This window comes from Narcine bancroftii, chromosome 6 (assembly GCF_036971445.1).
Source record: "Narcine bancroftii isolate sNarBan1 chromosome 6, sNarBan1.hap1, whole genome shotgun sequence".
Classification (NCBI taxonomy): Eukaryota; Metazoa; Chordata; class Chondrichthyes; order Torpediniformes; family Narcinidae; genus Narcine; species Narcine bancroftii.
In genome coordinates this window covers 18,877,353-18,900,285 of record NC_091474.1, presented here as the reverse complement: position 1 = coordinate 18,900,285, position 22,933 = coordinate 18,877,353, and the positions used below count along the sequence as shown (strand labels likewise).

General features: G+C 39.2%; 1 protein-coding gene across 14 annotated transcripts in view; it reads left to right on the top strand.

The window, feature by feature from the left end:
* zmynd8 (zinc finger, MYND-type containing 8) overlaps nt 1–22,933 on the top strand; it is a 138,042-nt gene that overhangs the window by 80,880 nt on the left and 34,229 nt on the right. For 8 of the 14 annotated variants that reach the window (XR_011339938.1, XM_069884199.1, XM_069884189.1 and 5 more), the window contains 10 exons: nt 1,736–1,954; nt 2,574–2,687; nt 4,880–4,972; nt 8,523–8,610; nt 11,742–11,797; nt 12,705–12,782; nt 15,705–15,820; nt 18,728–19,218; nt 20,178–20,327; nt 21,145–21,297. Coding sequence is in view for 13 of the 14 variants with exons in the window: in XM_069884199.1 (XP_069740300.1) it covers nt 1,736–1,954; nt 2,574–2,687; nt 4,880–4,972; nt 8,523–8,610; nt 11,742–11,797; nt 12,705–12,782; nt 15,705–15,820; nt 18,728–19,218; nt 20,178–20,327; nt 21,145–21,297 (1,558 nt within the window). In the remaining variant the exon portion in view is untranslated. Of the gene's footprint in view, nt 1–297; nt 360–1,735; nt 1,955–2,573; nt 2,688–4,879; nt 4,973–8,522; nt 8,611–11,741; nt 11,798–12,704; nt 12,783–15,704; nt 15,821–18,727; nt 19,219–20,177; nt 20,328–21,144; nt 21,298–22,933 lie in introns of those variants that run through there. The other 6 variants (XM_069884200.1, XM_069884195.1, XM_069884201.1 and 3 more) reach the window with 5 other exon arrangements.

The following is a 22,933-nucleotide window of genomic DNA, read 5'->3' as shown; positions in this document are numbered from 1 at the left end:
CTTCATTAGTTGATCAAATTTGGCAAAGCGATAGGTTCTAAGGACTATTTTGAAAAGGGTGGTGGGGTACGAATGAGAACTGGATAAAATTCAAGACCATAATCCTGAAAGAATTTTAGACACTGTTATTAATGTTAGGGTGTAGGAAATCATGATTATAAAAAAGGACCAGAGGTGTGTTTTTTTAAAAAAAGTAAAGGTTCCATTATTGTCATGTAATACTACATTTAGAATGTAACATACATGAAATTCTTTAGCTTTGTCTACCATAATGAAATCAGAGAGTTGCCACTTTGTCCAGCACCCCTCACAGAAATGTAGAAGCATTGATTTCTTGATGGGAACACATGCTTAGAGAGGTAGGGCTACAGAAGGGGTGTCACCATAGATGAGAATTTCTAAGTTAAGGTCTAATAGGATTTAATATAGGATAGTAAATGAAGGGGCGATAGGAGAATGGGACAGTGTGAATTCATATTCCAATGATAGAGTTTTGATTGAGCTCAAGTTTACAGAAGATGGATGATAGGTCAAGGTAGCATTAGAACAGTTGAGACTGAGGATAACAAAGCCATCACATGGATTTCAATAGTCTGTGATTGGTGGCAGAGATAAATGTAGCATTATTACAAAACTGGAAGCTTCATTTATGGAAAAAAAAATAAGATGAAACCTCAGCTCAAGATCAAGTCAAATAAACAAGATATGATTCAATCTCAGAAACTAGTCAAGAAGGACCAATGGAGGAGGGTAGGGTACAAAATTTGTGCTTGAGTTAAGCCAATTGCAAATTTGGAATATTTTTCCATGTTAAGCTGGTTTCTGTGAAATTAACATTTAATCTACCATATTTTGAGCAAATATTTTCAAAACCTCTATTGAATTTGCCGGATTCTTTGGTGTGAGTACTGATCAATAGCTTAGTGGTACTAAGAAATAATAATAAGACCTACCTAAATTGAGGGAAATGAATAATCCTTGCAGATGTAGTAATGGCTCACCTCCAGATGACCAGGAATTGAAAGGAAAGGAGAACTAAGTGTTAAAGGCCAATGGCTTTCTTGGAAGAACACCAGAAACGAAATTGGTGGCATTTGTCACTCTAAATGAGAGAAGCTAAAGTTGTGCAGAGCATATGTGTTGGTATACATTGTTAACGCATATTCAGTATTTTTCAGTAAATTTAGTTGGTTTGTATGTATTTAGTATTTTTAAATACAGTATTTGTAAGACGTATTAATCCTACTGTAGTGTAATTAGAATACCGGTACATGTTAGGTATCGAATTGCTTATTCAGATGGAAGGGTTTCTGTTACAATTTCTCAAAATATAAAGTTTTTGGATTTTTTTTGGTCAACATTAAACAAACCCAAATGAGCTTTCCTTTCTTGCTTTCTTCCCCACTCTCCTGTTTAAAAAGTACAGATATTGGTAACCTTTATTATTTTTGCCCTACAGGGCAAAAAAATGCAAAATAGATCAATGAAAGAAAAATTAAAGTGCATGAACTGTTGGCTAAATTTGAGGAGACTAGTTCAAAAAAAAATTGTCATCTTCTGGATATCTTGTACTACTCTGGCAAACTTGCTTAATGGACAGTTGTTCCAATTGCATTCCTAACCATCTGGTGCTTGGGATGAGAAGCCTAACAGAACTGGTATTTTTTTTGCACCCTAACAATTGCTGATCATCCCATTTTGAAACCAAGCCTGTTTCTCTTGCCTGCCATTTCAGTTGACACTTAGACGTGGTCCCTTTGCTTCTTTGAAGCAGCCATTCACCAAAGACCTTCTTCATGTTGTACCACAGGATGGTCGAAATGACTTCTATTGCTGGGTGTGCCACCGGGAGGGCCAGGTTCTGTGCTGCGAACTCTGTCCTCGTGTCTACCATGCAAAGTGTTTAAAACTGAACGCTGAACCGGAAGGGGACTGGTTCTGTCCAGAATGTGAGGTATGATAAAAGATAGTTAAAACTGCGGCGAGGGAAACGGGTATGAATTTGTACAAATTCATTAATTAAGAAAGTGGGTTTTTTTTATTATGTGTAATAATTGGATGAAAGATGCATGTAAGCCACAATTCCTTGGATAAAGTTCATCAATAACACAAACTGGTATGGATACAGGGAACTGACTGAGTTGCTAAAGAACATGATTAGCTTTATGTGAGCTTGTTGGAATATTTTTTAATTGTATCATTAACCCTTTGAGCAATAAAGATAGAATCAATTAATTTATTGATTTTCCTTTTTTCAAAGTTCCAGGTTCTGTAGATATGTTAATTCATCTGTAGTATTTTTACAATCAACAGCTTTAGAAGCTGGCAGATAAATAATTCATCATGTTTTTCAAAAGGTTAATGCAGTAACTTGATGGCTTTGGACTCATTTGGTATCCTGGTCATTCGCAGGAAGAGAAATGTCTGACTAAAGCTTAATGGTGCACTCCCTAGAAGGCTGCATTCAACAGCATGTGAAACTTGATTGTGCTGAGGTGGTTCCCAACTCGTACTACATCAGGAGATTTGTGTGTTTTTTTGTTTAATAATCCTTCAATCTGTTTGCTTCACAGAAAATCACGGTCGCTGAATGTATTGAGACTCAGAGTAAAGCTATGACTATGCTCACAATAGATCAGTTGTCTTATCTGCTGAAGTTTGCATTACAGAAGATGAAGCAGCCAGGAGTAAGTACAAATGGCAACTATGTGAAAGAACTATTATTACTAGAAGGGTTATATTCCCAATGTTAAATCAGCTCATCAGTTAAGGTTCTTGAATGGTAGTGAAGTAAAACATGGATGTCTGCAAATACCATGGTTGAAGTAAAAACACAATGCTGGAGAAACTCATGAGAGAGAGAAGTAACTCTCCACCCCACAGTGAGGGGGGGGGAGAATATAACTGTTTAAGTAACACTCTTAAATATTTAGTATAAAATTATATTTATAATTAATAATAAGCCATAAAGAATTGAATACAGTACTTTTAGATAGTTTCAGAAATATGAAAACATAATAAACAATATCATCACAACTTTTCCACATTCCTTTTTCAGAGTGAAGTTGGTTACCAGGTTCTCAAAAACATGGGGCACTGGGTTTTTTTTTTAACATGCTTGCCTGGAACAACAATAATTGCAGAGGAATCTACTGGTTCCATATGTGCTGTCCAGAGCTAAATAACCGTTTCCTTGCAAACACGAACTCCTGATGGAAGTGGTGAAAAATGCTGTTTTCAGTGTTATGCACTCAGACAGCAGCAATAGAAATTAGCCAAGACCATGTTATATTTAAAATACTATCTTAATGTATTAATCACCAATAACACCTGATCTAACTTAACCCCATGTGTATGTGTGCGTGGAAATTCCGCAAGCCATTGCAGCTTAGGCTCAATTCTGGGATGTCAGTTCAAAGTTCAGACTCAGAAAATCCAGTGTTGACATGCAGTCTTTAAATTGATCGAAGAAGTAATCACAGGGTAGGTAGGAGAGCCGGGTTGACAGACTGACAAAATCCTTGTCGAGATGCTTCCAAAGAAATGTCCTTTCTAGATGAGTGGCAATCAAAACTCTTCTTTGTGTAGGGAACACGAAGTGAGTGATTTTCACAAATCGTCCAGAACCCCTTCATGAGTCAGCCTAAATCACCATGACAATGGTCGTGATTCAAATACCGTATTTTTGTGGGTCAAATGTTCAAAGTGACCTTCCCTTTTGGTCACAGTGTGGTACACTAATCCCCCTTCAAAAGTGACCATTCCTTTGGCCACAGTGGGGTATACTCATTCTCCTGACAGAGAAAAATCATACAAATTATTTATTACCACATGAGTCCACTTCAGAACAGTATCCCTTCAAAGAGATGCTTCTCCAAGTGCTGTTTCCTTAAAATGGCCTTGATCAGGCATGTTTCTTTAACACGTTGGTCACATGGTCTCTGCACCTGTGTTCCTGGCACACTTGTCTCTTCAGAAGTACACACTGTCCCCAGCCTGCCAACCCACAGTCAATCTCCAAAGCTTGTAGGCTGTGCAGCTTGATTTGTTCCCTTAAAGGGACAGTCCCACTTAAATGAAAATGAACTGGGAGCATGTAATATCAGAGATCAATTACATTTTGAAAAAAATTCTGTCCTTCAAATCCATCTTTTCATATATAAATGTTCCTGCAATCTCAGTTGCTGTTTCAGATCATTAATTCAGGAGTGATCCAGAGGAAATTCTCTTCTGCAATATCGCAATCTCAATGGGGGCCACCCCATTGTTTGCTGACATCCATTCCATTGAGATGGGTAACATGAAACTATTCCTAACTCTTCCTTCTCATGGCACTGAGCATTGGCACTGTTTAACATACCTTTTTATGATAGGCCATAAGTAAGGTTATTGGTAACGATTTATCATTATCCTGATCCATTCAGAGCTTAGCACTATACAGTCTCTAATTATGTAGAAAGACATGCTTTGTGTCCTGATGAGCACTAATTATGGTGCCAGTGCCCAGGGTTTGAACCTGGTACAGTCTGTAAGGAGTATGTATGTTCTCTCCAGGTCTGTATGGGTTTCCTCAGATGCTTCAATTTCCTTCCAAAGACGTAGGTTAATTGGTCACATGGGTGTATTTGGGCGGTGCAGGCTTGTGGGCTGGAAGGGCTTGTTATTGTACATCTCTAAAACTGTATGTGCAGATCAGTAGGCAGGCTGTGCTAAATGTAATTTGCAAGATTTGTCATCAGTTGCCATAATTGTGGAGCAGCTGTGTTCTTTTTTTCAAATTCTTTCTTCATATAGCAAATGAAACCCAAGCTTCATTGAAATATTTTCCTAAAGGGTGATTTTGTTTTTGATTATTCTTTACTGTGCTGCTTTTTAACAGACTGAACCCTTCCAGAAGCCAGTTTCATTAGAACAACATCCTGATTATGCTGAATATATCTTTCATCCAATGGACATCTGCACCTTAGAAAAGGTATGTCAGAACTGAAGGACTCTGGTTCAGTAATTAGGTCCCGATTGTACGGATATTTTATAAATTATTTTATTATTTTCCTAGGTGTTTAATTGCCCTTCCTTGTTGTTTACCTTTAACATCAAGTTTAAACCACACCCCCCCCCCCATCCCCCACCCCCAGAATAACCATCTCAATCCTGGTTCAAAATAAATGCACACACTTTGTAGATCAATTTCAGTTTGTTTCAGTTTAGTGCCATCCAGTGGAAGGGATTGAATGTAGCAGCGCAATACTTGAATAAACTTGCACACTCAAGGTTTAAGTACAAATTCATTGTTTTCTCCAAAATCTGTCAAGGCTAAAGTTGTGCATTTAGAAACTGAACTAATTGTTTCACTTAATATTATGCATATTTTGATTATAACGTTTATTTTGTGGATGTTAGATTGTGCAAGGGATTTTTTTTAATTGTTCAAATATTGACAGAGGAAATTGAGCTGGGCACTGTAAGGAACAATTTAAATTTATGGATCAAATGTTTATCTGCCATTAGTTGCCCATTGAAAGACATAGGAGCAGAAATAGGCTATTCACCCCATTGAGTCTTACCCGCCATTTAATCACGAGCTGATCCATTTTCCCACTGTGCTCCCCTTTCTAGTCTTCTCCCATAACCTTTGATTACCTTGCTAATCAAGAACCTATCAATTTCTGCCTTAAATACACCCAATGATCTGGCCTTCACACTGCCTGTGGCAACAAATTCCACAGATTTACCACCATCTGGCTAAAAAAAAATTCCTCAGCATCTCTCTTCTAAACGGACGCCCTTCAATCCTGAAGTTGTGCCTGTTGCCTTTGACTCGACCATGTTTTCATATTCACAGACAGAAATTGGTTATTAAATCTATATCTTGCAAACTATATTTGCAACTCGTGAAAAATAAACAAGGACCATGTCCCACAAGGGATTGGCAAAAAGACAAGATCTAGAGTTCTGCCCCCCCCCCCCCCCCCTCACTTTTCCATTGCTCTCTGTATTTGCAAGCCTCAAATTAGTGTTCAGAATATTCTTCTTTTCTTTGGCTTGGCTTCGCGGATGAAGATTTATGGAGGGGGTAAATGTCCACGTCAGCTGCAGGCTCGTTTGTGGCTGACAAGTCCGATGCGGGACAGGCAGACACGGTTGCAGCGGTTGCAGGGGAAAATTGGTTGGTTGGGGTTGGGTGTTGGGTTTTTCCTCCTTTGCCTTTTGTCAGTGAGGTGGGCTCTGCGGTCTTCTTCAAAGGAGGTTGCTGCCCGCCGAACTGTGAGGCGCCAAGATGCACGGTTTGAGGCGAGATCAGCCCACTGGCGGTGGTCAATGTGGCAGGCACCAAGAGATTTCTTTAGCCAGTCCTTGTACCTCTTCTTTGGTGCACCTCTGTCATGGTGGCCAGTGGAGAGCTCGCCATATAACATGATCTTGGGAAGGCGATGGTCCTCCATTCTGGAGACGTGACCCACCCAGCGCAGCTGGATCTTCAGCAGCGTGGACTCGATGCTGTCGACCTCTGCCATCTCGAGTACTTCGATGTTAGGGATGAAAGCGCTCCAATGAATGTTGAGGATGGAGCGGAGACAACGCTGGTGGAAGCGTTCTAGGAGCTGTAGGTGATGCCGGTAGAGGACCCATGATTCGGAGCCGAACAGGAGTGTGGGTATGACAATGGCTCTGTATACGCTTATCTTTGTGAGGTTTTTCAGTTGGTTGTTTTTCCAGACTCTTTTGTATATAAGTATGTATTAAACGACATTGCCATTGTACTATGAGTTATCAGTCTTTCTACACTGTGCAGAGCAGAGATCTGGTGGAGTCTCAGCAAGTGTGATGGATCCATGACTGTGGCTAGTCACTGCACTGGACAGATGACAGTAGGTTGGGCGATTCAGAAGGGAGGCCAGACATACTGAAGTCATGATTCTCTCTGCCCATCATGCTTTGCTGCAGCTGCTCTGTTTACCATGGAAATCATTTCTCTGAGGCTATGACTCACTTCCTTTGAGTTAGAACCACAATAATACAGCAGATGTGAGATATGCTGGTAGCTGCTACCTGAAATATGCAGGTAAAAGTTCTTCTGCAAGAGCCAGGTTGAAAAATCATCCAAACAACCTTTGCCCTCTTCTTGCATATGTTCAGTGCAATTTTATTTTTAATGATTAAAGTAAACGTGTTCAACTGTAGGTTACCAATTTACTATTCTGTTTTAGTTGCATTTGAACAACTGTATTTTTGTTTAATTTTTGTGATCCATGCCTCCTCCATCATACATTATCATAATGGTGGATTGATCTAGTCTGAAAGGAAAAGCCTTAAACTCAGTGCTTCAAGTCTTTTCTGTGAAACCCCTTCATAATTTAAATATCATGATGTCTTTCTGTAAAAGATCCATAAAGTGCTTATTTTTTAAATGACCCGTTATTATGTTAGTATATGTTTTGTCATTCAATGCAGGCATTGTTGGAAAGCCCAATAGTTCATGCCCATTCTAAACTGCCCTTGAATTACTAAACATGTCATTTTAGAAGGGTGACAGTCTTGCTGTGAATCTGCAGCTGTGCTTGCTGGGAAAGGACAGTAAATTTGTTTCCTCAACAAATAGTTTTTAAGGAGTTGTCCCTTGGAGGTGGTGGTGCAGAAGAATTTCTTCTGAGGATTAAGGTCCATGAAATTCTTTATAACAGAATTCTGGAGGCTGAATCAGTGAACCAAATACTACGAAGAGGTAGATTTTAGTCAACAGGAGATTGAGGATTGCAGGGAATATGCAAAAAAAATTGAATGAGGTTAGTATTTGATAGCCATGAAGTCATTGACTGAGCATCTCTTGGGGGCCATTTGACTTGCATTTGGTCTATTTCTTGTAACTGTTGTTTTTGCCAAATTGTGTAACAATCTATGTGGGGTTCTCTGGGTGTTTGGTTTCTTCCCACTCTTCAGAATCTACGTAAATCGTAGGTAATTGCGGTATTTGGGCAGCACTGGCTCGTGGGTCAGAAAGGCTTGTTACCATGCTGCATGTGTAAATTTAAAATTTAATTTTGTTTTGCATTAAATTTAAAAAGAAATAGCCCCTCTCATTTATTTTTGCTGAACACAATGATCTGTCATTGAATTAACTGGCTCTTTCAAAACTGCATTCTGTCAATCTACATGTACAATAAATTATTGAGTTTAAATTGGGCCGTAATTTATGTGAATGAAACTCCGTTTCAGCTCTTGTGTGTTTTAACAATCTTCAGCAAGCCAATTTTAAACAGAATCTTGGACAGAATGTTTTATTTTGCCTTTGACACAATTTGCTAAATGCCTTGCTGTTCAATGAGAATATCATGACATAATTGCACACAAGTTACACAGTGGGTGGGTGAAGTGCATTGATTAACTACTCCATCAATTGTACTAAACAACTATACTCTCACGAAAGTTGGATAAAATTGTGTAACCTTGTGGATTTTTTTGGAATAGTTTTATTATATAACTAAATGTACTTTTGATATTATTGAGAATTTCTATTCTTTCAGAATGTCAAGAAGAAGATGTACGGTTGCACAGAGGCTTTCCTTGCTGATGTTAAATGGATATTACATAATTGTATCATATATAATGGAGGTAAATGTGATGATTAAATTTATAATATATTGAAGAGCATTATTTTTAGTAATATTTGATTCTTTAATACTAATAAGACAGTAAGACATCGGAGCAAAAATAGGCTATTCAGCCTAAGAGTCTGCCTTACCATTTAATCATCTACAGTAAAGGAGTATGTGGATTCAATATTACTTTATGATGCAAAGAACTGGAAATATTTTTAAATACATAATACATAACTTTTAATATCAATTGAAACAATTGATAAAACTGCAGTAAATTTGAAGCCCAGCATCATTGGTTAATATAATTATTTAAATTTGTGTCTCAAACTTTTGACTGTTTACCCTTTATAGACCCATGGTTTATTGAAGCAAGCATGAGAAACCTACCACAGAACATAAAATCAAACCACTGTTGTATAAATCAGTGCAAATTGGGCACGTCCATAATATTTCCAAAAATTCTTGTATTTTCCAATAACATCCAGAACTATGTTGCACTCATTCCCGATGTTGAGGTGTCACTTGGATCTGACTGTGAATGGGAATGTTGCTGATGGAAAAAACTATGCTTGTTTATGAAACCTCCTCCTCTTGTTCATGATATATTACTCTGAGCCTGCTGCCTCCAGCTAATATGCTTTTGGTATCTGTGCAGGACCACAGGAGGGTAATTGCTTATTTTAGCAGAAGAAATACGATGGGCAGTCTTTATTTTTCGCAGTGTCAAACTATTTTCCCTTCTGAAATAATTGTTTGAATGAAGGATGCTGGTAAATATTTCCAGGCAATTCAACAATGAATTGCATCTGAGGTCAAACCAAACTCATTTTTTTAGATCAAACCCCACATTTTTTTTTGTACGTTTTGCCGAGCCAAAGATGCATTGGATAGTATCAGAAAGTGGGAGTATCTCCTGCATCAAATTTTCTCTATTCACTTTCTCTTCATTGCCCATGGATACTGAAGCCGTTAGTTAGTATCTCCTCTGGCTGATGTCTGTTATCTTGGTGCATACCGAAGATTAAAGCATTTTATTCTTCTTGCTTTCTGCATGACAGGAACATTTACCCACCAAGTTAATGAAGGACCTTTGGGAGCTTGTTTTGTTTATGGTGCATGAATATGGCACGTGGGAGATAACAGCAATTGTTGCTCTTGTGAACGTCGTTCTTCTTTGACTGAAGCAAAACTAGGGTGCTAACAAATTGTTGTTTTTATATTAAGATGCCAGATAAGCTCTCGCAATCATTATTCTTGCCAATTTTCTGACATTCACTGCCATATTGACGCTGCCTTTTGATGCTTCAGAATAATCAGCTTTGGGGTCTTAAGAGCACAGATTCAAGTCATATCAATTTGATTTGGTCATTGTGACATCAACAAGTGGCTGAGTGCTTTGCCTGACAATATCCTGATAGTGTTGTGAAGACCTATATGTCAGAACTACTTGTGCCAACATAAATCGGGGTTGGGCCAGCACGACCAAAAATGTTCCCATTTTTCCCACAATTAATTATCAGCAAAATGAATCATTGTCTTTAGCATCTCTTCTCTGTATCATTTCTGTTGTGTACGGAAAAGTTTCTTTTGCCCACATCTTTAAGTCTATGGATTCTACCAACATGGAAAAGGAATGTATATTTGGAGAATATTCTTCTGCAAAGTAGCTTGGGTGTTTATTACTATTGGAACCGAGTCAAAATCCTAGAATTTCCTTCTAACGCACCTTCTGGGACTGTCTTCAGCACACAAAACTGCATTCTGACAATTTACATGTACAATAAGTTAGAGTTTAAAGTGAGGCTGTAATTATGTGAATGAAACTCCGTTTCAGCTCTTTGGAGCGTAGAAGGTTGAGAGGGGATTTGATAGAAGTATTTAAGATTATGAAAGGGATAGACAGAGTGGATGTGGATAGACTATTTCCGTTAAGAGGAGGAAAGATTAAAACAAGAGGACATGAGTTAAGAATTAAGGGGCAGAGGTTTAGAGGTAACATGAGGGGGAACTTCTTTACTCAGAGAGTGGTAGACGTGTGGAATGAGCTTCCGGGAGAAATAGTGGTAGCGGAGTCAATTGTATTATTTAAGAAAAGGTTGGACAGGTATATGAGAAGAAGATGGAGGGTTATGGGCATTGTGCAGGGAGGTGGGACTAGAGAGGGGTGTTTGGTTCGGTGCGGACTAGAAGGGCCTAATGGCCTGTTTCCGTGCTGTAAATTGTTATGTTATGTTATGTTTTAATGATCTTCAGCAAGCCAATTTCAAACAAAATCTTGGACAGAATGTTTTATTTTGCCTTTGACTTGGCTCGGTTAATGTAGCGGTTAGCACACACTGTTACAGTGCAGTGACCCGGATTCAAATCCCCCTCTGCCTGTAAGGAGTTTGTACATTCTTCTTGTGTCTGCATGGGTTTCCTCCGGGTGCTCCTGTTTCCTCCCACACTTCAAAACGTACTGAAGTTGTCGGTCATTGGGTGTAATTGGGCGGTATGGGCATGAGCTGAAAGGACCTGTAACCATGCTCTATGTCTAAATTTAAATTCAACTAATGATGAACTGTAAATAGAAAGCACTCTTGAAGACTAATTAAAAAATGATAACGAAAGGGAGAATAAGTTTCTTTCACATCCTGTCCTTAACACTTTCATGCAAAGGTTGCTGGAAATGATTGAATAGGAATATATTTGCTTATTATACTGTTTTTATTACCCTAGCAGAAGGTTAAGTATTCAATTATGGTGTGTATGTCTGAACTATTCAGTGGATAACGTCTCAAAGGCTAATGAGTTCAAACCATGAAGCAAAAGATAAACCAACTGTATGGTGCAGAAAGAAAGCATGAAGCTTTGCAATATATTTTATATTCATTCAAAATGAATACTGGCTCATCTGAAAGATGGCATTAATGATGCTGTACCACTTTCAATCTTGCTTGTGTACAGTGTTACATGAGCTCATACTCATACAGATCTTCATGTTTAGAGACGAAAATGATCCCACATAATCAACCAGATGTGGAATGAATCAGAAATGTGTAACATTGTAGTTATTAGGGGCACACTTCATGTTATTGACTGAAATGTTGTCAGCATCATACTGTGTTCTATTTTTAAAATCAATAATAGATTTTTGTGTTGCAGCTAATCACAAATTAACAGCAACAGCTAAAGTGATCATTAAGATCTGCGAGCATGAAGTAAGTATTGACATGGTCGTTGCATAATATTTTGTTGTTCCACTCTATTTATTGGATTGATTATATGACAGTTCAGAAGGAGGTGTGGATCAGACCACGTTCATAAATAAATGTGAAGCAAGCTGTTAAGATTGCTCAGTCTGTCAAAGATAAATGTTTTTTTAAAACTTTTCTGGTAATATTCTGCAGAGTCAGGATCAGAATTTACTGTCATGAAATTCAGTGTTTTGCCATAGTATCATAGTGCAAACGTTCATATTATAACTATCTTACAATATTACTATAAATGAAAAAAAAATTAGTGCCTGTAAATTAAGGCAGTATCTTTGCTTCACTGATTATTCAGGAATCTGATGGCAGTGAGAAGAAGCTGTACTTGTTCTCGTCTTTGGGCTCCTGTATCTTTTTCCTGATGGTAGCAGAGTGAAGAAGGCGTGGCTTGGGTGGTGGGGGTCTTTGCAGATAGAGGCTGCTTTTTTAAGTCCCCACCTCATGTAGATGTCCTCAATGGAGTGAAGTCTGGTGCCTGTGATGTCACAGGCCAAGTTAACAACCCTCTGGAGTTTTTTTGTTGTCCTGAGAGATGGCGCCTCCATACAGGGCCGTGATGCAACCAGTCAGAATTTGTAACCTGTAGAGGTTTTCAAATGTTTTCGGTGACGTACTGAATCTCCACAGACACCTCATAAAGTATAGCTGCTGGTGAGCCTACTTTGTGATCACATCACCGTGGAGGCTCCAGGACAGGATAAAAAAGGAAGAATGCCTTTTCTCCCTTTTTTCTGTCACTTTTGTTCACTTTCTCAGATGCCCACTATTTGTGGTTTATTTTGATGCTTTGATGTACTGAAGAAAGTATGTGGTTAAAAGGTAATATTTTTCTCTTCTTTTCCCCCTTAAAAATTAGATGAATGAAATTGAAGTTTGTCCTGAATGCTATTTGGCTGCATGCCAGAAGAGAGACAACTGGTTCTGTGAGCCTTGTGTAAGTTAGAGTGCTCTAAAAATTCTAAATGTCAAAATGTCCATTGAATCGAGCAATTGCTTGTGCCTTCAGAATGGATACTTGCTCTTTAACTCAACTTTTTGGTTATTTAGAATATTTACAATTAGTCATTTGTGTTAGTAATCTAAAATGTTGAACCACTTCTTAGTCATCGGATCAGTGCGTTTACACTTGCTTTTGGAATAAATGAAAGACAAATCCAAAACTTGAATTTACTTGCAACAGAAAATGCTTTCCGATTGGCTTGTGGAGTTTAAATTAAAATTAATTTGACCCCTAATTGACTTGTTGATTTGTTAAAGAATATTTGGCTTTAATTAATCCAGGAAGATCAATCAATTTATGTTATGGCATCAAAAGATGCAGTTTGTCACATTTAGCTCAATTTAAAAAGCTGAATAATAATACTGTGATTTGCATGATATATTCTTTCAGTTTAAAATATCCTACAATATGCCAGAAGAGCACTACTCAGTTAGTTTAATCTTGCAATTACTGCTTTCAAGACCAATATAATTTTTGTTGAAAATATCATAATTCTTTTTTCTTGTTAATTATGCACAAATCTCTTGACTCTTTATGACCTTTGGTTTTCATTATGGCACAACTTGTAGCAAAAGAAAATCAATCGAATAATTCTTTCCCAAATTTATGTGCAGTTGTTGCTCAAAAAAAAAGTGTCTTAGAGAAAAATATGTAGTATTGGTGAGAAGTGGATGATTGGTCAAGAAGTGCATCAGACATTTAAACACTTCTATGGAATATAGCTTAAACCATCTATCATCAGGTATTAATCATATTCTTACAGGGTGGGCAACCTTTTAATTTTTAGTTTAGGCATGTAGGATGGTAATAAGCCATTTCGGCCCACAAGTATGTAGTGGGGGTGTAAGCTAATTGGGTGGCACAGACTCGTGGGCCGCAGTGACCTGTTACATGCTCTATTTCAAAATTAAAAGTTTGCCCACCCCATTAGATAATGTTGGCTCAAATCCATATACGTTTTTTTGTAATTTCCTGCCCTAAATGCGAGATCCCTTATGATCAGTAATAAAGTTCCTAATCGTGTTCAAGGTTGTGTCTTTTCAACTTGTATCCTCCAGTCCTCTCTAAGAATAATTTATTTTCTTTATGTTGCTCACTTTCAGTTTTCTTTTGAATCAAGTGGACTTGGCTGAGTCTTTGTTTTGTGAGATGGAATAGGCCTGGTGTTCAGGCAGAGGGTAATCATTCTTCACCTATGGGGTTTTGCATTAAACTTGGGCAGTCACATTTTTGGGACACCTCCACTGTTTTACAACTCTACCTATGAAGGGAAAAACTGTGCTGCCTTCTGGTATAGATCCCTACCAAATTTAAGGAACCGAAAACTAATTCAAATCAATTTAAGTAGCAGGTTTTGTTGTTGCTGTCCATGAATGATTATAATGAGTAATACGGTAACATCTTTTTAAAAAATTTTCTTTTCAAATGTTTGCTGCATCTGTGGCCAGCAATGTTGATGCCTTGTGCTGTGCCACTGTGTTCCACAGAAGAATTATGTTCATTTAACAGTAGTGTTTACTAGGAGGAGTTTCCAAATCTTTGCAGTTGGAATTGGCTGCAATGAATATGTGTCCCTTTCTTCTTTTCTTTGGCTTGGCTTCGCGGACGAAGATTTATGGAGGGGGTAAAAGTCCACGTCAGCTGCAGGCTCGTTTGTGGCTGACAAGTCCGATGCGGGACAGGCAGACACGGTTGCAGCGGCTGCAGGGGAAAATTGGTTGGTTGGGGTTGGGTGTTGGGTTTTTCCTCCTTTGCCTTTTGTCATTGAGGTGGGCTCTGCGGTCTTCTTCAAAGGAGGTTGCTGCCCGCCAAACTGTGAGGCGCCAAGATGCACGGTTTGAGGCGATATCAGCCCACTGGCGGTGGTCAGTATATACTCAGGAAATGGTCAAGTTTTTTGGACCAATTTTTCAGGTCAAACATTGAGGGGGTGGGGTTCATTTTTACATATTGTAAACATTGATCATATTGCAGAAGATAAAATTAATATCTGAGAAAGATAAATTCCTTTTCTTTTTAAAGGAAATTTTATTTATAACTTAAAATAAAGTACATTTTTATCTTGGGTTTTTATTGTTTTTTTTAATTCTCCCCCTTTCTGGAGGATTATCCTTTTTCTTTCAATACTATCTTTGTTATATTATGAAGAATGTGTCAACTATTAATTTAATCCAATCCTAGATTTAATGTTTTGGATAAGATTAAGTTAAGAAATAAATTATGGCTATGTTTTCGATTTACAATTTATGTTCGTTAGGTATATGATATGGTTTATGCCATTTTGTTATTAAATTCAATAAAAATATTTTAAAAAGACTTGTAAGTGGGTCATACTTTTGATTGTGGTAAGTTCCTGTGTCATTCAAGGTATTGGGTGCTTGGGTGGTAAGTTGGGTGGTAAGTCTGCATTCTGAGGCTTCAAGAGTTTGGGTGGGTGGGACCTTGGAGAGAGTCTGTGGCCAGGGTATCAGGAGGACTGGTGCGCAGATGGTTGGGGCGTCAAGAGCTCTCGTAGACGGGCGGCCAGGCCGGGGTGAGGATCTATAGTTGGGTCATTGGGGGCTCAGATGGGCAGGCATTTGGAGTATTGGGACCTCAGATGTTGTGGCCAAAAATAAGGGGGTCGACTTTTACACTGGTCATATGGGAAACATAAAATATTTGAGCCATAAAGTGGGGGTGGGGGATATTTGACTATTACGTGGGATTGACTATTTCATGAGTATATACGGCAATTCTTCATATTCTGCTTTATCTTTTCCAGCAGGATGTAGTGATTTTTAATCCATTTTCTTCTTGTGTTGCTAGATTTTAGATTTGCCACCCACCCAACCAGTTTGTTTTTTTTGTTCACAGAGTAATCCACATCCGCTTGTCTGGGCAAAGCTTAAAGGCTTTCCATTTTGGCCTGCTAAAGCACTGCGGGATAAGGATGGACAGGTTGATGCACGTTTCTTTGGGCAGCATGACAGGTGAGTTATTTTGTTGTCTATGGAAAATTGTTTCCAATATTCTCTAAATCATTTAGTGTTTAAAACAGCACTGAATCAGCAGTTGAACTGCAATTTTGAGAAGATTTAAATATGACCATTAAATTACTAAAACATGTTAATTGTCTATTTAAGGAAAATAACATTGTGGTTTTAATTGCTTTGTTATAAACATTGCCAGGGGCCAAGACAACCTTTCTGCTTTTCTTTAACTCGTATGATCTGGTAGACTGATCTGGAAGGCATCTCCTTTCTTTGTTTCTTCTTTGGCTTGGCTTCGCGGACGAAGATTTATGGAGGGGTAATGTCCACGTCAGCTGCAGGCTCATTTGTGGCTGACAAGTCCGATGCGGGACAGGCAGACACGGTTGCAGTGGTTGCAAGGGAAAATTGGTGGGTTGGGGTTGGGTGTTGGGTTTTTCCTCTTTTGTCAGTGAGGTGGGCTCTGCGGTCTTCTTCAAAGGAGGTTGCTGCCCGCCGAACTGTGAGGCGCCAAGATGCACGGTTTGAGGCGATATCAGCCCACTGGCGGTGGTCAATGTGGCAGGCACCAAGAGATTTCTTTAGCCAGTCCTTGTACCTCTTCTTTGGTGCACCTCTGTCATGGTGGCCAGTAGAGAGCTCACCATATAACACGATCTTGGGAAGGCGATGGTCCTCCATTCTGGAGACGTGACCTACCCAGCACAGTTTGATCTTCAGCAGCGTGGATTCGATGCTCTCGGCCTCTGCCATCTCGAGTACTTCGATGTTAGGGATGAAGTCGCTCCAATGGATGTTGAGGATGGAGCGGAGACAACGCTGGTGGAAGCGTTCTAGGCGCCGTAGGTGATGCCGGTAGAGGACCCATGATTCGGAGCCGAACAGGAGTTTGGGTATGACAACGGCTCTGTATACGCTAATCTTTGTGAGGTTTTTCAGTTGGTTGTTTTTCCAGACTCTTTTGTGTAGTCTTCCAAAGGCGCTATTTGCCTTGGCGAGTCTGTTGTCTATCTCGTTGTTGATCCTTGCATCTGATGAAATGGTGCAGCCAAGATAGGTAAACTGGTTGACCATTTTGAGTTTTGTGTGCCCGATGGAGATGTGGGGGGGCTGGTAGTCATGGTGGCGAGCTGGCTGATGGAGGACCTCCGTTTTCTTCAGGCTGACTTCCAGGCCAAACATTTTGGCAGTTTCCGCAAAACGACATCAAGTGCTGAAGAGCTGGCTCTGAATGGGCAACTAAAGTGGCATCGTCTGCAAAGAGTAGTTCACGGACAAGTTGCTCTTGTGTCTTGGTGTGAGCTTGCAGGCGCCTCAGATTGAAGAGACTGCCATCCGTGCAGTACCGGATGTAAACAGCGTCTTCATTTTTGAGGTCTTTCATGGCTTGTTTCAGCATCATGCTGAAGAAGATTGAAAAGAGGGTTGGTGCGAGAACGCAGCCTTGCTTCACGCCATTGCCCGGACCGGGGATCTCCTTTAGTGATGTACTTAATCTACGGAATAGGGCACGAATGTGTATCTTGAGGCCAGAATAATCAACACACCAACAATCTTAATTACTTTATGAATAATGGGGTCTTTCATCAACAACAAAATTGAGGAGTGATTCTTAAAGCATTTATCCACAGTATTGGTTAGGAAGTTCCAGGATTTGGATCCCGAAATGATGAAGGACCAGGAATATATTTTGAGATGGTATGGTATATGACTAGAAGGGGAATCCACAAGTTGCAGTGTTTGCATGAACTGGCTTTAAATTTTAAATTAAATTACTTTATATATAAAAAAATATATTTAGACATACTGCACAATCACAGGCCCAATTGGCCCAGGACTATGTGCCGCCCAATCACCCCAATTCACCTTCAACCTCTGTACATTTTGAAGGGTGGGAGGAAACCTAGACCCATGTAGAAACCCAGTCAGACATGGGGAAACTTTTTACAAGACAGCATTGGATTCAAAGCCATGGTCATTGGTGCTGCAATAGCATTATGCTCACCAATACTTTAACCATGCTGCCCTCTGCTTGTCCTTGATCTTCTTGGTACAGGAGGAAGGAGCTGTCAAAGTAGTCCAGGCAAGCAACTGCAGTGCACTTTGTGGATGGTGCAAACTTCAGCTACTAATCATGGAGATTATGGTTGGTCAAGTTGCTTGATAGGGTGACAATTGGGTTGCATTGTCCTGCATAATGTCAAGCTTCTTGGAATCATAAAATCATTACAGTATATGAGGGATGAGTTCTCGTGGCTACCTGGCATTTTTAGTGTCTCATTATCCAGCAAGTTTATTCAATCTTGGAAATAACTTCATGCAGAAACGTGATTCCAATTGCATAGCAAAATATCCTGAGACCCTTCACAGAAGCACGAACAAAATATGACTTTTGGCCACATGAAAAGATTCAAGGTCCAGTACTTCAGTGGTAGGGAGGGATTTGAAAACAGGATAATTTTGTAATTGGCGTTGCCATATTGGGATGCATGGAATACCAGTGACCCACAAGCACAAAGGTTGAAAATAGCTTGATGTGAAGGAGAGAAGCTGATAAAAGGTCTCAAAAAAATTTCTTTTGCTTTTTGCCCCTTGGATCAAAGGACATTCTGAAAAGACTGCTGTGCTTTTGTAAATAAAATATTTTTTTTGTCATTTTGGTTTTGGAGGTGATGAGAAAAATATTGGCCAGTTAATCTAAACAAGGTATTTTGATTGGGCACCTGCCTACATTTTTTCATACCTCGATGAAGGGCTCAACCACATAATATTGGTCATTTATCTTTATCTTTGTTATGTAAATTTGACTGTTTGTGCAGAATTTAGTTTTTACTTCAAATATGGTATCTGCAGACTTCTGTGTTTTACCCCAAGGTATTAATTGAACACTTTTTCTATGGCACACAGGGCTTGGGTTCCAATAAATAACTGCTACCTCATGTCCAGAGAAATTCCCTTTTCTGTAAAAAAGACTAAAAGCATCTTCAATAGTGCAATGCAAGAAATGGAGGTATATGTGGAGAACATTCGTAAAAAGTTTGGAACATTTAATTATGCACCTTTTCGGTCGCCATACACTCCCAACAACCAATTCCAGATGCTGAAAGATCCCCAGAACCCAGCAGCAGGAACTGCTAAGCCTGATAAATATGAAAAGATCAAATTAAATTTTGATATGACTGCATCACCCAAAATAGTTCTCAGCAAGTCTGTGTTAATTGGTGGTCCCAGTCAGAGAATTTCACTAACCGACACGCCCCGTTCGCCAATGAGCACCAACTCTTCGGTACACACCGGTTCTGACTTAGAAACTGAACCCACAGAGAAGAGCATGAAGGCAGCTTCCAGTCACTTCAGTGCAAGTGAGGAGTCCATGGACTTCATTGACCGAAGCACAGGTATGATAGCCCTTCATTGTAGGAACTTTTTAAAAAAAATGTAATTGGGCTGTTATGTAATGGAATGGGAGAATAAAAGCAGAAAAGCAATTTTTTTGGGAAGATGTGTGAAAGAAACCAATTGGAGAGGTTGAATATTTACGACCCCTTCAAAATGTTTGCTTATTCATTTGATTGCCTCTCTTTCAGTGTAATTTCTTTGAATAACCCCTATTTCCACAAAGTTGTCTCAATTTATTGAATTTTAATTGTGGTTGAGTTTTAGCTTGTTTTGCATTTGGACAGTGAGGTCTGCTTTCCAGACATCACAGTAGAGCAGGGAACACTGAACCAGAATGGCATTAGCCTGAAGGTGAGCTGAGGTTGGGTTGGGTGACTGTGCCCTTTTAATTTTGTTGTGAGGCAGAAACAACTTGTGTTGCATCATTGGATACTTCCCAGAATTTGTGCAAACAAGGCAAAGTGAATAGATTTAAAAGTTGATTGTCTTGGGTTTTAAATAGTAACATTTTATGGCATTTCCATTGAGGGTAATGCATGTTGGAAATGATATGCTGGTGTTACTTGTGTGTAAAGATCCTCTTTCAAGTAATGGGCCTGTTGGATTGTCAATTGCCTTGAAATTCACCTTAATCAAAATTTTTAATGCATCATCCTTAATCCAAGTGAACAAAAGGGAGAAGTGAGGATTAGAAATGAATTGCTATTGAATATGGAATAATCTGGTCTGAAGCTTATAATAAGAAGAAGGGTGCTGGAGAGTCATGCAGGGGTCCTTCAATAGTTTGATAGCGTCCATGCTCATTTACAAAATGCATATTTCCATTCATTGACTCTGCTCTGTGTGGAGTTTTGGATGACCAACCTTTCTCCTCCGTTCTGGTGCAGGTTGCAAACGATGTTCGAAACCTAAAATTCTCTGCCAGTTCCACATTGATCCAGTTTGTTTCCTCTTTCAGCTTCTCCCGGATCTGTGAAGACGAGTCAAGCTGGCAGTGTGTCGGGCAGCCCAAAACCCTTCTCTCCTCAGTCCTCCACTCCCATTGCTGCTAAATCAGAAAGGACTTTGAAAACCCCTCCTACGGGCAGTATCCTTAATCTAAACCTTGGTTAGTTATATGACCACAAAATGTTTTTCCATTGGCTGTGTGGGATTTGTAGTCAACCTACAGTGAGATGAAGAGGCTGGGTGGGGGCAGTGTATGTGCATGCAGTGGGATTATCCAGTGATGTGAGCCACCTTTTAGCCCAGCGTTTCTCAGCCTTTTTTCTTCCACTCACATAACATCTTAAGTAATTCCTTATTAACCACAGAGCACCTAGGCATCCTATGCTCTGTGGTTAGTAAGGGATTACTTAAGGTGGTATGTGAGTGGAAGAGAAAAGGTTGAGAACCACTGCTTAGCCCTTTAGAATGGACTTTGGAGTGAGGAAGCTAACTTATTTGAATGAGGTATAGCTATATAGGGATGGAACTGTATTGGTTTTATTAAAACAATTGCATTGTCTTTATGATTCAATAAAATAGCCCTCTATTTAGTTATATTCATTGTTTATTTTTTCATTGTATTTTGGAGACCATGAGATAGAGTAGGGAGCTTTTGCTGAAGTTTCCTATATCTAGTATTTTATCTGATTGAAAGCTTTATTTTTATTACTTACCTTCAACAGTATTTCTGTTCAATTCTGTATTAGTCCTAAAGCAGTAATAGCTTGATTTTCTGCCCAATTTATTGTTACAAAGGTCATGGTGTCATTAATTTGCCAAACTCTATTGCCTTTATCTCTAACACAGCATTCTAGAGCAGTCTGAGCCCATGCTCCAAATTGGCTCTGGGTTACCTCTTTTCCTTTTCAGATGTCTCGGGCTGAACTCCCATAATTGATTTCTCATTCATGTTTCATTCTATCTTCTCAATGCGATAGATCGCAGTAAAGCAGAGATGGATCTAAAAGAGCTGAGTGAATCTGTGGTGCAGTCAGCTCCTGTTCTCCTCACTTCACCCAAAAAACAGCCAGTACGCAGCAAATTCCTGCTTAATCTTGACAAGACCATCGAAAATTGTAAAGCACAGTTAGGTGAGAATGTGTTTGCTATTTAAAATATGTTAACCCCTCCAAAAGACTTGTTCTTTCTTTGAAAGATTACTTGGAAATTAGAAGATTTTTTTTCAAGTTTTTTAGGAAGGCAGAAAACTTGTTTATTTTTCCTTTATCTTTTGACTGGGCATGTGATGTATGAGAAACAAATTTGTTTCCTTATGCCTTCTGTAAAGCAGGAGTGATGCATGTTAATGAATAGTCAAACCAATATGCTTGATATGACCTACTGAAACCCACCAGTTGAAGAGAAGCCCACAATTACTGATTTCTGAGTTGGAGATCAAGATTCAATTTATTATCATTCCCCAACATACATCTGAGTTCCATTCTGACTGACCGGTCAGATTTCAAAAAGAACGCAAGTCAGACGTATGTTAGTGAGGCATGCAGTCCTCAAGCTGTCAATCCCCACATTGATCCCACTGCCCCATGCTCTCCCGACAGTCTGCTGTCAGTCCCCACACTGATCCCACTGCCCTGCGCTCTCCTGACAGCCCACTATATCTGTACAGCATTCTTTTATCCTAAGAACGGATAGAGATGCTATGATGTACAAAATGCCAGAATATTGTCTAATGGACACTATGGTACGCAGGCAGCTATTAGTACTGGTGGATGTACGGCCAAACCTAATTTTTATATTTACAATTTTTCTTTATTTAAATTTTTTTTTCCAAATGGTCGTAAGTTGCATACGTCGTAATTGGGGGAGAGGCTGTATTACACATAGCTTGTTTTTGTCTGCTGTTAGGCAGATATATTCACCATTAGCAGAAATTGCCTGAAGTGCCTCTTGCAAGTCAGAGAAAGCAAAGCAGAGTCACCCTATATCAGTGATTTTTGCCTCCAGCGCTCCTGCACCCCCATAACCAAACCATCAGCTGCCCATTGCTCCAGATCTGAACCTCTGACATGATCAGGAACCCTTCAGTGCCTTCAGCACCTCTTGCATCCAAGATCTGCATTTAGTTGGAAATCTAGCCCTCTCCTGGAATTGCCAAGTCCAAGATCAAATTAAAAAAAAATCTTTGATTAAATTTCACTTGCTCCTTAACTTGTGTGGGGGAAAGTAAAACAAAAATAACATCCTTAACATTACAAAGATTATAATTGCTTTGTGGTACTGATGAGTCAATATAAAATTCAACAAGAGTCTTAAATTTTACTTCGTATTCTACACTCCAGTGTAGGACCCAATGATCTTAATGTCTTGTCTCCTTTGGAATACAGAACAAGTTAGAAGCCTTGTAACCTATAAGTGCAATTTTTTGTAGACACTGTTAATTGGTTTGAAGCTGGACTGGGAAGAATGTTTATAGTTCTTGTTAATATCCTATGACCCCTGTGGGTATTTATATGATATCTTTTGAGGAAGCATGACTTTTTTTGGGGGGGTGGGGGAGATGAAATAGCCTACTAGTCAGGATACAATAAGGACCGCCAGGCTGGGAAATAGCTTAATTTCACAGGCTGTGAGATTGATGAACAGTATCCTGTAACCAAGTAAATCATCCCAAAAAAAAACTATACATAAAATTTATTTTAAGTTATTTCTTTATGTATGTATGAATAAGATGATTATATGCTGTGTATCGTGTGTGAATGCGTGCGC